Raw genomic sequence first — 14,580 nt, 5'->3', positions numbered from 1 at the left:
AAAATGTGTGAGTTTGGAGTGCATCAGACTTGGGGCACACTTGTGTGACTCTGGGCAGGTTATTCAACTTCCCTTTTATCTGTTAAGTAGGAACAATGCCTTGTATAGTTCCTGGGAGGTTCACAGTTAATGTAGGTAAAGTGCCAAGGACAGCACCCAAATCAGAGCTCACTAAAGTGTAGTGAGCCCGGAGCTGACAGGGAACAGAATTCAGTCATTTACAACAGTGCTTCCCTGGTGGCTCAGATGGTAAAGAAGCTGCCTGCAATGCAGGAGACCCAGGTTTGATCCCTGGGTTGGGAAGATCCCCTGGAGAAGGAAAGGGTAACCCACTCCAGTACTCTTGCCTGGAGAATACCCATGGACAGAGGAGCCTGGTGGGCTACAGTCCATGGGGTCACAAACAGTCAGACATGACTCAGTGATTAAACCATCACCACAACAGGGCAGTGAGAACTGGCCCTGGGCCTCCAGGGGCAACCTCCTTGTCCACATTATCAAACTTGGTCAGTAATTCAGATGATTTGGCTTGTCTGTCACCCTGCTAGCTTGGCTCTAAATGAGACGAGAGCTTTCATATGCTTTGTGCCATTTTCAATCAAAAATGTTGCTCCAATCTTACATTAAAGTTAAGTGGTGACTTTAGAATTAGTGGTATTTTCATGAAGTATAAAACTAGTTATTAGTGACTTGACTGGGGGTACTTGTTGCTGACAATTATAAGCTAAAGTGACATGATTGCAAGTGTTGATGTTAAAGAGTAAACTGTGCCTCTAGCCCTGCTCTTTCATTAACTGTCATCCAGTGATGGGTAGGTGGTGAGACAGAAATACTTTTCTTATCATCCAAGTTCAAGCCTGCTTACTTCCTGCTTAGAATTCTGCAGTGGCCTCTTGTTTCTTCTTCTTTGCCCTCTCTCACCCCTCCTGAATGGGGTCAAAGAGTGGATATGGTATCGCTCAAGAGCAGTATCCAGGTCATATCTTTCCTAAGCTTCATAGTCATGTTGTACCTCATTGCAATGCAGAATCACCCCCAAAGCCTCTCCCTGGAGAGGGAAGTCCTCTTCTGTTCAGTCCTGTTTCAAGTCCTCAGTTCTATCTGTTCCAATATTTAAAATATTGTCCCAGGTATTTAAAATATCTTGACTCTCCTTAGAGATATGGCTAATTCTAGGACTAGGGCAGGAAATAAACACAGTGAGGCAGAATCATAACATAGGGCCAGAAAGAAAAGAAGCGCTTTAAAAAAGAAGAGGAAGAAGGCAATTCAACTAGAAAAGCTCATAATGGCCAAATCTGGACCATCTTGATCAACAAAATAAATAGCATAGTATTGGATTATAACCCAAAGGATAAATAAATAACAATGAGCCATGAACTCATACTGGTATGATTAATTCATCGATCAATTAATATAAATAATTTGCTGATGTAAATAATAAATAATTAAGTAAACGGAAGAGAGCAGACCTATATACCTTGTAGAAGGATTTCCAATAATTGTAATGGATACTGCCACCCCACAGAGATAGAGACAGAGCATAAATAACTCTGCATTCTCTAAGGATGGGCTGTAGTCAGTGACATCCTTCCAAAGAGGACACCATAGAGAGTGGAGAAGGAGTGTAACTTTATGGTAGAGAAATCTGACAAGTACTGAATCAACCATGTGGTCAAGATGAACATCAAGAGTGATAAGTCATGTGATGATATGTACTCTTAATTTGATGTCATGAGAACGGTACTGTACCTCCGTGGTCCTCCTCCAAAAACACATAACAGTTTAATCATGAGAAAACCATAAGAAAAATCTTATTTGAGGGATATTTTATAAAAAACAAAACAAAACAAAAAAAAAACACTGCTCAAAACTGTCCAGGTTCTCAAAAAGGAAAGAATGTCTGAGAAACTGTCATAACCAAGAGAAACCTAAAGAGATAAGATAACTAAAATTAATGTGGGATCCTGGAAGAGTCCTAGCATAGAAAAAGACATTAAGCAAAACCTAAGAAAATCTGAATAAAGCCTAGACTTTAGCTAACAACACTGTATCAGTATTTGTTCATTAATTATAACAAGTGTAGCATAGTGATGTTAATATTAAGGGCCTAAAAGTAGGGAATATGTAGTAGAGTATGGGATATATGGGAGCTCACTATACTATCTTCATAAATCTTCTGTCAACCTATGATTAAACATTTGTCAATCTATGTCAACCTATGATTAAACATTTGTTTTAAAATCATGTTCCAACCTCTCACATTAGCAAAATGCTTCCCCTTCATTGTCCCCTGCTGAAGCCCTACCCTTCAACTCAACTTCAGTAGCCTTCCTAATTCTTTAAAAAGGGATGGGTGTCCCCTTCCATCTATGTCCAAAGTCAATACTTATCATGTTGATTTTCATTAACTTACTTATTCTTTCATTCATTCAACCAATAGTTATGGATTACTCACACCAGTTATTGGCCATAGTGCTGTGGAGGGACAAGCAACAACCTTCACTCTGCCCAAGCTTACAGTTTTGTGGTTACAGTCGTGCAAGCAAATGTGTATAGTTCTAAGAGAATGAAAAATGGTGGAGATTAGGAAATGTCTCTAAGGATCTGACCTTTGTAATCAGTCTATGCATTTAATGTGTGAGTGGTAGATGGAGGAATGGAAAGACAGGAAAGAGTATTCTGGGAGAAAACCTATTTGAACTTTCCTGAGGCAGAAAGGAGGGCAGCATCCCCAAAGAAATATAACATCAGTGTGACTGGACATTCCCAACATAGGCACCATATATGAACTCAACTATGTGTCAGGCTCAGTGCTAACGTGTGTTACCTTGGTTAATATTTACTTAACTCTGTGACACAAGGTTATTTTTATTGGTACTTTACAGATATGTGTACTTTATAGATAACAAAACTGAGGGACTGGAACAGTGACAAGAGCTGAGATTCAGGCTAAAACAGGTTTGTGTGAAAGCCCAAACTCTTTCATCCTATTGAGGAAGACACAATTCATCTGCTTAAGTCAGAGATTTTGTGTTTGGTTGTTTTCAGCTGTCCGTTACTATGTGGGCTCTTTCTGCTGGTGCTGAGCAGGGACTGCTCTTCATCGTAGGGTGTGAGCTTCTCGCTGTGATGGCCTCTCTCGTGGTGGAGCCCCAGCTCTGGGCACGCGGGCTTCAGGAGCTGTGTGTGCAGGTGCAGCGGCTGCGGCGTGTGTGCTCTAGAGCGCAGGCTCAGTATTAGTAGTTTCGGTGCTTCACCTTAGTTGCTCCGTGACATGCGGGATCTTCCAGGACCACAGGTGGAACCCATGATACCTGCATTGGCAGGCAGATTCTTAATGCCTGCACCACCAGGAAAGTCCAGTCAGAGATTCTTGTGATTGTTCCCATCACATGATACCAGGGTTTCTTGGCACTATTGACATTTGGGTCGGATAATTCTTTGCTGTGGGGTCTGTTCTGTATACTGTGGGATGTTTAGGGGCATCCCTGGCTTCTACCCACTAGATGTCATTAGCTCTCACCCTCTACCTGGAATGACAATGAAAAATGTCTTCAGACTTTGCCACATTTGATTGACAGCGAGGGCGAATAGCAAAACAATCCCATCCCCTGCCCCTGCGTTGCAAGCCCCTGAGTTACACTGTTTCAGATCGGGATGGAGTTGTGTTTAAATTCTTCCCTTCCTCCTGTCTTCCCTCCCTCTGCTCCTTTTCAGTGTTTCTTAAGTGCCCACCATGTACCGGCTGGATACACATCCTGTGTAGTTTAGAACACAGTAACCTGTAGAAAGATTGAGGGCAGGAGGAGAAGGGGATGACAGAGGATGAGATGGCTGGATGGCATCACTGACTCGATGGACGTGAGTTTGAGTGCACTCCAGGAGTTAGTGATGGACAGGGAGGCCTGGCGTGCTGCGATTCATGGGGTCTCAAAGAGTCGGACACGACTGAGCTACTGAACTGAACCTGTAGACAGTGGTTGCTTAACAAATGCTTGAGGAATTTCTGCCAACAGAGTCCTAAATGCCTAGGTTTCTAAGTGTTATGGACAAATGAAAAACATTCTTCCTGAATGCAAAACTTGACGTTGGTGAAATAAATCCCAAGCTTCTGATCACTTGGAGTACCTCTTATGTCCCTGGAGAACTGGCTTAGCTGGTATCCTTCAGGCTGAAAAGATACACTTGAATTTCACTGGCCCTTTAGACAGACCCAGCAGAGCACCTGTTAAGAACCTAGCAGAGAGTGGCATACATTAGGTTGCCAATAAATGCTGAAGAGAGCATGGCTGATCTGTAATAATTAAGGGAAGCCATATGCCTTGGTCTGTAATTTGAGATTCCATTTGAAGCACATACTGATTTTCTTTTTCTATCACTTTTGGGTGAGATCTGGATTGGGGAAATGACTCTTCAACTAGATTTTCTATTCAACTCCCTTGAGAGTAAGTGGGTGCTAGGAGGGAAAGCTCATTTCAGGGCAGTTTTCTTGACACTGCAGGTTCTATACCACTGGAGTGTCAGTTTCTTGTCATTAGTGGGAGCTCAGAGAATTGTAAACACAAAGATAATGCAGGGGTGAGCTCTCCAAACGCATTTAAATCTCACAGCATCTTTATTGTGTGTTATCTCCGAGCATTCACTGCTCCACTACCTCTCCATACATACAGCCCAGAAGTGTTGCCTCTTGAGGGCTCTTTGTTGTTGCTCTTTGTTGCATTTAAAATGTTGTGCCCTGATGCCTGTCTTCTCCCAGATGACACGACACATCCTTTGTATGCAATCTTGTATACATGTATAGATACACGTTGTAGGAGAGAATCCCATAGTAACTCTACTTTATGGAAACCCTTCCCTTTACGTTTTTCACTTTCCGCACCCTTCCACTCACATGTGCACATACCTGAATGGCCACTGAATTATCTCTAATCAGCATCCCGCTTCTTTCTCTCTTGCCAGAAGGAGGGACGTGTGAAGTGATTGCTGCGCACAGATGTTGTAATAAAAACCGCATTGAGGAGCGGTCGCAAACAGTCAAGTGTTCCTGTCTACCTGGGAAAGTGGCTGGAACGACAAGAAACCGACCTTCCTGTGTCGATGGTGAGTAACTGGTTTCACTCCTCTTTCTATGGGTTCATTTGTGTTGTTATGGTGTATAATATATATATATATTTTGTTTAATCTAAATATGGTTCAGGATAATAAAGAAGGTGCCTCTACAGTGCTGCAAAGTTAGATAAATACCAGCCCTTTGCATAGAGTTTGAATTCTTGTTTGTCTGGCTCTAGGTTTTTCAAATAGCTGTATTTGAATGTGTGTTAGAGAAGATAAGGTGAAGGAATTTTTTCAAGTCTATGAGTTTGAGGATCCAGCTCATTTTGGAATTGATTTTGGATCGAGTTTATGTATAAAGATGATGATTAATGTAGTAAAGATAGTAATACCTGACAGGCATTCAGTCTGTATTTAATGAGCATTTACTCTATCCCAGGCACTGCTCTAGGGCTTCATTTATATTCAAGAACAGATAGATGTGCCTGAGAGTTCACCATTTGCCATGCCCTGTCCTAAACATTTCTCATGCATTATTTTATTTACTCATCCATCTTATGTCTTGCTATATAACAATTTACATTCCCCCTGAAACAGCAGGCACCATCTCACAGTTTCCATAGGTCAGGAATTCAGCTTTGCCGGGTGGTTCTGGCTTTGGGTCCCTTCTGTGGTTGCAGTCAAGATCTGAGGACTCGACTGATGCTGGAGGATGGTTTTAAGATGGCTCTTCACAGAGCTGTTGGCAGATGGCCTCTGTTCCCTTCCACATACACCCTTCCAAAGGAAGCTAGGTGTCCTCACACCTAAGTGGCTGGCTTCCCGCAGAGTGAGTGGCCCAGCAGAACAATGTAGAAGCCACAGTGTGACCCTTTTCTTTTATGGTAGAGCCTCAGAAGTTATCCTTTATTGTTTCCACAATATCCTATGGGTTATATAAGTCAACCCTATCTGTCCCGCATGGAAGTAGATGAAAAAGACTTGAAAACCTGAAGGCAAGGACCACCAGGGTAGATACACTTTCCCTGCCATTTTAAACAGGAAGAAAACTGAGACTTAGAACGGTTCATTCATGTTCCATTGGTCCCATGATTGGTAAGCTATAGCTCTGCTAACTCTTGGGATGAAACTGACTGACTCTAATAACCAGTCTTGACCACCATCTGTAAACAATTTTATATGCCTGTCAAACAGAGAGTCCACCGTTCAAAGGGATAACAGATATCTCTCCCCATCTTTATCTTTCATCATTTTAGAGCCAGATGTAAGTTGACCTTCAAAATCTTCAGTAAGGAAATCAGGACTCAGAGAAGTGACTCACTTGCTCTGGTCATACAGCAGGAATTATAACCTAAACCTCCTGACTTAGGGTCCATGGTCCTACCTCTAGATATAGATGGAGAAAGATACCTTCTGGATTGGCTCATGTTGTGTATTTTCATTATGAGGCATTAGGCGATTAGAAAGAAAACATTCATGTACAAACTAGACCAAGAAAGGCAAAAGTTATTTTTTAAGAAAACAGAGAAATCCTGGGGAACTCAGTTATAGGAAATTCAGCCAAATGTCATGGGATTCATAAGCTGTTTAGGCAGCTTCCATCTTGTTTTCTTTGTTTTGATCTTTCTTTCCCTCATTCTCCTCTGTGTAGACTGGTTCCTTCAAGGATTTTATCTTTTGCTCTCCCATAACTTAGGGATTGGCATAAAGCTTTTAATTTCCGTGGTACCAACTCTGATCTCACTTAGCATCATGGTATACAACAAGTACATGTGACTCACTTCCTGTATCTTGACTTTCCTGGTGGCTCAGATGGTAAGGCATCTACCTATAATATGGGAGACCTGGGTTCAATCCCTGAGTCGGGAAGATCTCTTGGAGAAGGAAATGGCAACCCACTCCAATACTTTTGTCTGGAAAATCCCATGCATGGAGGATCCTGGTGGCTACAGTCCATGGGGTCGCCAAGAGTTGGAAACAACTGAGCGACTTCACTTCACTTCACTTCACCTCCTGTATCTTAAATGCCATCTCCGAAAGACTGAATATGATTGACCTGGCTTGGGTCACAGGTTATCCTTTGTCCAATCAGCCACACAGCCAGAGGGACAAGTTCTTGGGGCATTCTGTACCATGGGAAGATCAAGCTTTTATATATATTTTTTTAAGAAGATGTGAAAAAGTTAGATTTAGGAATGCACTGTGATCTGTAGTTCTCAATTAGGGCAATTCTCAGGAGCCATTTGACAATGTCTGGAGACAATCTGGGTGCAGATATCTGTTACAACTGGAAGAGTGCTACCAGCAGCTGGTAGTACAAGCCAAGGAAGCTGCTCACCGACTTACGATGCACAGGACAGCTCCCACAGCAAAGGATTATCATGCCGCCAGTGTCAGTGGGGCTGCGGTTGGGAGACTTGCACTATGACTTTTTAGTTATTCCAGATCACAGGCAGTACCATAAGGCCCCTCCACTGCAGGGAAGGCAGGCAGCTAGACCAGAAAAGCCATTGCATCCTCTTAGAGGAGGAAACTCTTGGCCCCTAAAGCCAATAAACATTATAAAACCATGATGATTTCTCCTCTTCTCTGCCAGAGAAAGCAGTGAGTCTCTTAACTATAAACCTCCATTTGGTTTCCAGCTCCTTTTTTTTTTTTTTTTAAATCACAGATTACCTAGAAATAGAATTGCCTTCAGGATCTGAACGGAGAACATAGGGAGCAGCGCACTGTCTGTGCCGACACAGGGGGAACTGGCATTTGGCTCTGAGTTTCTCTGAGAAGCTGAGCCACGTATCGGTAACTTTTGTTTCTCAGAACAAGTCTGTCTGACTTTGAAAACTCGGAGCCCTTTAGTGTGGTAGGTTTAGGCAGGAGAGCTGTTAGTGTCTATCTTCTGAGCAAAAGTCAATAAAGTACAGCATATTCTATAGCCTCACACTCATTGTTTCTAATTTCCAAAGCATCCTACCCCTCAAAAATCTTGGAATCCATTGGCCTGTGTAGTAAAAAGTGTCTGTGTTACTTTGATCAAAACTGTTTTAAGGCCTGGATCTCTACATGCAAATTGAGTAGGAAGTGAGTATATAAAGGAACAATTCCAGTGTAGTTATTAAGACCATACACTGTGAAATTAGACACAAGTGGAATCCCAGCTGTACCAGCTGCTAATGGGATGATCTTGGGCCAGTTATGTTGCTTCCTAACCTGTTTCCTCATTTGTAAATGGGAATAATGATTGTTTTTGCTTCATGAGGTTGTGGTGAGAACTAAGGAAATCATATGTATAATGTGCTTTGTCTAATGTCTGGTTCTCCTCAAGTGCTCCTTAAATGATGGTATCAGTTTTCTGTCTTACTGATAAGTGTGGGTAATGCTTAGAAACAGACATTATTTTCTGAAGTTTTGTTTCATAGTAATTAAATACAATGGCATTTTGGCCACTATATTTTCTTGGATCTGCTTCTAAGTGTTTATACTAGATATCACTAACGATGGTCTGTCTTCTTCTGAAATGTATACTCATTATAAGAATTTTGAAAACTACAGCACATCCATACATTAAAATCACCCATAATATTATTGCTTTGTAAGAAAGTACGTATACCTCTTTGAGGTTGAATCCATTGAAAGAAACTCACAAACTAGATATTTTATTGAACTAAAATGTTATAGTACTATTTGATTGACAGCTTGTTTCTGTTAATATATCAGGTTGGCGAAAATAGTTGTTTGGGATTTTCCATAAGAAAATGAACATTTTGGGCAACTCAATATGATGAACATTTTCCAACTTAATACATACTCTTAAAAAAACAGTATTCTTAATAGCTACACAGAATTTCAGGGTAGGATGTACCACTATTTATCTAACTATCTTCCACTTTGGTGTATTTATGATGTTTCATACATTTCCCTTCTCATCCTAAAAATGGATAGAAACGAGTTTCTCTCCATGACAACAGTTGACAATCCAGATACCACATTTGTCTTAAACATATTTTGTTCTACATAGTGCATTTCCCAGGGTAAGTGTTCCAATTGCTGATATTTGCTTTCCTCTGAAATTGCAGGTCAGTTGCCTTTTCTGCAGTGTTTCCAAAAACAGAGGCACAGCTTGATTTTTCAAAATGCTTATATTGGATTGTTTGAAGATTCATAATCTGAGACCAGATTGTTTTAAATGGGGCATACGTTTAGCAGTATAATCTTAGCAACTCATTGAAAAGTATAACAAGCGATATTTGGAAAGATATTTAAGGAGTGGACTTTTAGTTTAAAAGTGACATTCTGTTGCCTAATAATACCAAAATACCAAAAATACATACTCAACAACCTAAATTTTGGCATAGTCTTTTGCAGATATTTTAGAAAGCATTATACAATTGGATGTGTGCCTAGCACTATTCTGAGAGAATATAGTTTGCTACACTAGAATTCACATCATGTTGTGTTTTTATTAATTATTCTATAACTCAAAATAAAGGGAGTGGACCCCTTGTTCAAGATCTTTGGTTGAGATCAACTAAAAATGTAGTCTTTCCATAATCTCCAATTATTTTCCAGAGACTAAATTTAGAATACAATAAATAAGAAGATGATGGAAGAAGCATAATTATTTATTTAAGAGAAGAATTTTTCCAAGCAGATGATGTAAAACAAACAAACAAAAGACCTAATTTCTAGGAGGCCTGTGAAGTTGTATTTTATTATTCTAATTTATCTATAGTGGCATAAAAAGAGTATCAAAGTCTTAAAAATAATTGACTATAAATAGTAAGAATGATGATAACAATAATAAAAAGAGTGGCTCACATTTTCTTGAAGGCTTACCATGTACCACTTTTCCAAGTCCTTCAAATCGGTTTATTCAGTTCTAACCCCAGACCCATAAGGTGTAACCTTCAATTATTTCAGTTTTAATCACCAGGAAATTGAGACTCAGAAATTGAGTGACTTGCTCAAAATCTTATAGCCATAGTGGCAGAGCCAGAAGATCCTCCTGGCTATCTGACTCCAAGGGCCCCATTTAGCAAGCATAGGCAAACCACAATCTAAGAAACACATGTTTTATTCTTGCAGAATGCCAAAATATTTGAGTGAGAAGAGACAGATAGTGCATCTATGACGGATACTTACAGACATTCAGTACTTAAGGCAATACTTTCCCCTTCCCTTTCTGTGTCTTCGAGATGGTTGATTGATTACTCTTCCTAAGGTCATTGTCATTGAGCAATTAGAAGCATTTGTGTAAATAATGGCTTCAGTTTTGTAGAATGATTGAAGTGTCGTTGTTTGGTGGGGGGGGAGGGCACGGAATAAAGTGTTTGATGGGAAAATTGTCATGCAGTTGTCTCTATTTTGTATTTTTTCATGTAGTTTATGTTTCTAAATTAGACAAATACGTGGAAAAAATCATTGTAACTACTGCTTAGTGAGGACTTTTCGTTGATTGTGAAGTTTTAGTGTCAGTATAAGTAAGAAAAATCTCCATGATAAGTTGATAGGCCTTCCTTTCTCATTCCTTGTAACTTATGACCATTTCAGTGACTGATTGGTAGCAAATTTTACCTGGTATTCTTGTCTTCTTACACTGGGATTACAAGCCAGAGATAGGAGCAAGAAGAGACATCCTCACATCATAAAACTTTCTAACTTTCTCAGATACAGAAACCCCAGATTATTTTGTTTTTAACCATTAGTGTACAGTTAATATGATGAAAAAGGCATCATACTCCTGGCTGTTTCCTTAAAGAGAAACTTCCAAAATATATCACTACATTTTGTTCCGGGCTTTTCTTGACCGAGTTTCCAAGGTAAGAGCAAAAGAGACAAAGGGAAAGATAACACAAAGTCTCAGACCCAGGAAAAGGAACAGAATTACAGAAAAGGAGGCCCACAGTCAGTGAACTGGAGGGACATACAAAGAACAGAGAGGCCTGGGAAAGAGGAACCAGGGAAGAAGGGATAAAAGAGACAGAAGACAATGGATGCCTAGAAGGAATATTAAAACATCTGTCCATGAAATTACTTCATTCATTTTTCCAAACAACTCATTTGTATTATCTCACAGCATATAACTAATTTTAATAAACTAAAGTGTTATTTGGTAGATTGAAACTTTATTTCTTTTTTCAAATTTTATTATTTGAGATTCCAGGACCAGAATCTCTCTAAAACTTGCTTCTCAAGATTGCTCCTTTGGAAAATACGTAAGAAAATTTTCTTGACCGCATGCCATTATATTCCCATCATGAATAGATAGATTAGAGAACTGAAGAAAATTTGAAATTCAGTAACAGTTTTCTGTAGAATAGCATGAAATGCATACGAGAAATACTGCATATTATAGCCCCTTCTTAGCCTTCTAAAACATGATAGCATATTAAAGGCTGTGAGCAGCTCTGCAGACCAGGAACCTATAGAACTTCAGTCCAGTATTCCCTAAACATATTTGACCATAAAACCCTCTCCTATGTAACCCTTGTTTATATCCTGCAGACCCAGTGTTTCATGAAATGGACTTAGGGTCATGTAGGTGTTAGACTGTTTAGACTGTGTTTTTGTTTTTGTTTCCAGGAAAGTGTTTTAGGTCTTCCAAGACCAGTCGATAACTCATATTCCTTTGCCCATAACTCAGTGTTTTGCCAAAGAATGGCTTTTCCAAAGACCAAACGGTAGACAACAGGTCTTGGCAGTAATGTGGTTTATCACATTTCAGTGACATGTCAGGCTCAACTTAGGTTTGGAAAGCATCTAGAGAACTTCCAGAGAGATGTAGTATGAAAAAGCTTAAGCCCTTATTTTTATTCACACATATTAAATATTTTAGGGGACAGAGAAGATGACCTATTTTGGTTCTGCCATTTGTTACTCAACATCCATACATAACAAATAATGAATTGCTATGGTGGACTAAGGCCATATGCCACAGTAGCTATCTATGGTCCCTTCATTACAATCTCTGTTTAGTTTTTCTCACTCTTTCAAAGCAGACTTTGGCTTGTTTAGTAAACAGAAGTCTGAGTTCAACTGGTTTCTTCACGAGCTGTTGCTGAAAGGAGAGTCTACGGTTCTTGTTAGAAGAAGGTCTTTTATAGCATTATTAGTATAATTGTTGCATTTCCAAGAATAATTTCTGAATTGTGTAAATTTTCTTTTGCTCCCCTCCTTGACACCGATTCCTGCCCAGGTAGGTAAGGAATTCAAGTCTACATTAGTCAGAGCAATGAGAGGAAGGGCATACAAGAGCTGACAGAGTTTTTAGACCATCTGATAAAAGTGCTGTTTCTCAATTTGTTCCTTGTCAGGATAAAGAGGAGGGTATTCAGTTTTCAGGTAACCCCATACCTCTAAGTGTGGGTGTCACTTTTCATTTTTTAGTTTAAAGCCATAGGTTCCAACTCTGAGAGCCCACTGGCAGAAACTACTGCCAGACGTGTTCCTTGGGTCCTTGGCTGAGCAGTGGGAAAACTGGCTTTGCTTGCTCTTCGATGGGACGCTCCAATTACCGCAGGATTCACCACTCCCTCTTACACACCAGGCTCTGACACATTGATACTACTTACTGATCCCTAAACACAGTGGAATGTATGGCTCCTGGCTCACAGAGCCATTTTCCTAGTATTCTAAAGCTAATAAGCATATCACTTGTTGGAAGAAATTTGCTCTTTCATATAAAAGTACTAACCTCGTATAAATTCAAATGTTGTTGTTTAGTTGCTAAGTTGTGTCCAGCTCTTTTGAACCCCATGGACTATAGCCCACCAAGATCCTCTGTCCATGAGATTTCCCAGGCAAGAATACTGGAGTGGGTTGCCATTTCCTTCTTCAGGGGATCTTCCCAAGTCAGGGATTGAACCCACATCTCCTGCATTGGCATGCAGATTCTTTACCACTGAGCCACCAGGGAAGCCCCATAAATGGAAATACATGTATGCAAAAACAGCAAAGAAAGGATGAAAATAAGAATAGTCCTCCTCCTCCCTTTTTCCACTAATCCTCTCACATCTTAATTGCCAGAGGGAATCATCGTCACCAGATTTCTGTGCATTCTTACAGATAATATCTATGCAAATGTAGACTTATGGATATACACATGAAACTCAATAAATCAAAATGGTGTCACATTATTTTAAAAATGGTCTTAACCTTTTCATTTTTAACATTAAAAATATCTTAAATACTTCACTCTTTCTGTAAAAGAATAGCTAGTAAACATGGAAAAAAATGCTTAAATTCACTCAAGAGAAGAAATGTAAATTAAACTCTGAAATGTAATGTTTCAGCAGTCAGTTATATCCAGAGATGAAAAGTTTAGTAATATGCAGTATTAAGGAGGGAAGAGAGAAAAATCACATATAAATTATACTCAATGATAAACAGCTTACAAACTCAACTAGTTAGCCACTTTCCTTTATTTGGTTCACTGAAAAGGAGGAAGATAAATAGGAAATTTTCTAATGAGACTGGATGTTTGGGGAACTTAATACAAATCACAAGCATTATAACTCCTTTCCTTAACTTTATTTAGCCTCAGTTCTTAGACATATAATTCACCATATTTCCTCAACAGGATTGGGTTCATGAGTCCAGATATCACCTAAGAAATTTCAGGATTTTGATGTCCTTTCCAGGGAAAAAACTAAATATGGAAGCATATTTAGTGCATATTTCTTGTTTTTGTTCAGTTGGTAAGTCATGTCCAGTTCTTTGTGACTCCATGGACTGCAACACACCAGTCTCCTTGTCGCTCACTGTTTCCTGGAGTTTGCTCAAAACATTGTGCACTGAGTTGATAATGCAATCTAACCATCTTATCCTCTGCCAACCTTTTCTCTTTTTGCCTTCAATCTTTCCCAGCATCAGGGTCTTTTCCATGAGTCAGCTCTTCCCATCAGGTGCCAAAATATCAGAGCTTCAGGCTCAGTCCTTCCAATGAGTAGTCGAGGTTGATTTCCTTTAGGACTGACTGGTTTGATCTCCTTGCTGTCCAAGGAACTCTTCAGATTCTTCTCCAGCACCACAATTCAAGAGTATCGGTTCTTTGGCCCTCAACCTTCTTTATGGTCCAATTGTCACATCTGTAATTGACTATTGGAAAAACTATAGCTTTGACTATACAGACTTTGCTTGGCAAAGTGATGTCTCTGCTTTTTAATACACTAAGCTTGTAATAGCTTTCCTTCCAAGGAGCAAGTGTCTTTTAATTCCGTGGCTACAGTCACTGTCCGCAGTGCATTTAGAGCCCAAGAGAATAAAATCTGTCCCAGCTTCCACTCTTTCCCTTTCTATTTGCCACACTTGCCCCTAGATATAGTAAATCCTATTATAAAGCCCATCTATGTAGCCGCTTGAGAAACACAAAACTCTCTGCACAAACATTTGTCAGAGTGTGTAAACTGGTGCACATGTGTGTGTGTGTGTGTGTGTGTAATTATGATGGAACATATCCCAGGCTGTTGTCAGTTATCTAGGTGGAATGTACTTGGTTACACAGAATTCCAAAATCATCAATAAGAAAAT

General features: G+C 39.8%; 1 protein-coding gene across 1 annotated transcript in view; it reads left to right on the top strand.

Annotated features, from left to right (window-relative positions):
- Positions 1-14,580, top strand: part of TAFA1 (TAFA chemokine like family member 1) — a 505,032-nt gene that overhangs the window by 382,652 nt on the left and 107,800 nt on the right. Inside the window, exon 2 of the mRNA XM_068982543.1 lies at positions 4,963-5,103. Coding sequence (XP_068838644.1) covers positions 4,963-5,103 — 141 coding nt within the window. The remainder of the gene's footprint in view (positions 1-4,962; positions 5,104-14,580) is intronic.

This window comes from Capricornis sumatraensis, chromosome 10 (genome assembly GCF_032405125.1).
Source record: "Capricornis sumatraensis isolate serow.1 chromosome 10, serow.2, whole genome shotgun sequence".
Classification (NCBI taxonomy): domain Eukaryota; kingdom Metazoa; phylum Chordata; class Mammalia; order Artiodactyla; family Bovidae; genus Capricornis; species Capricornis sumatraensis.
The sequence above is the reverse complement of the archived record's forward strand: the minus strand, read 5'-3'. Positions and strand labels throughout refer to the sequence as shown.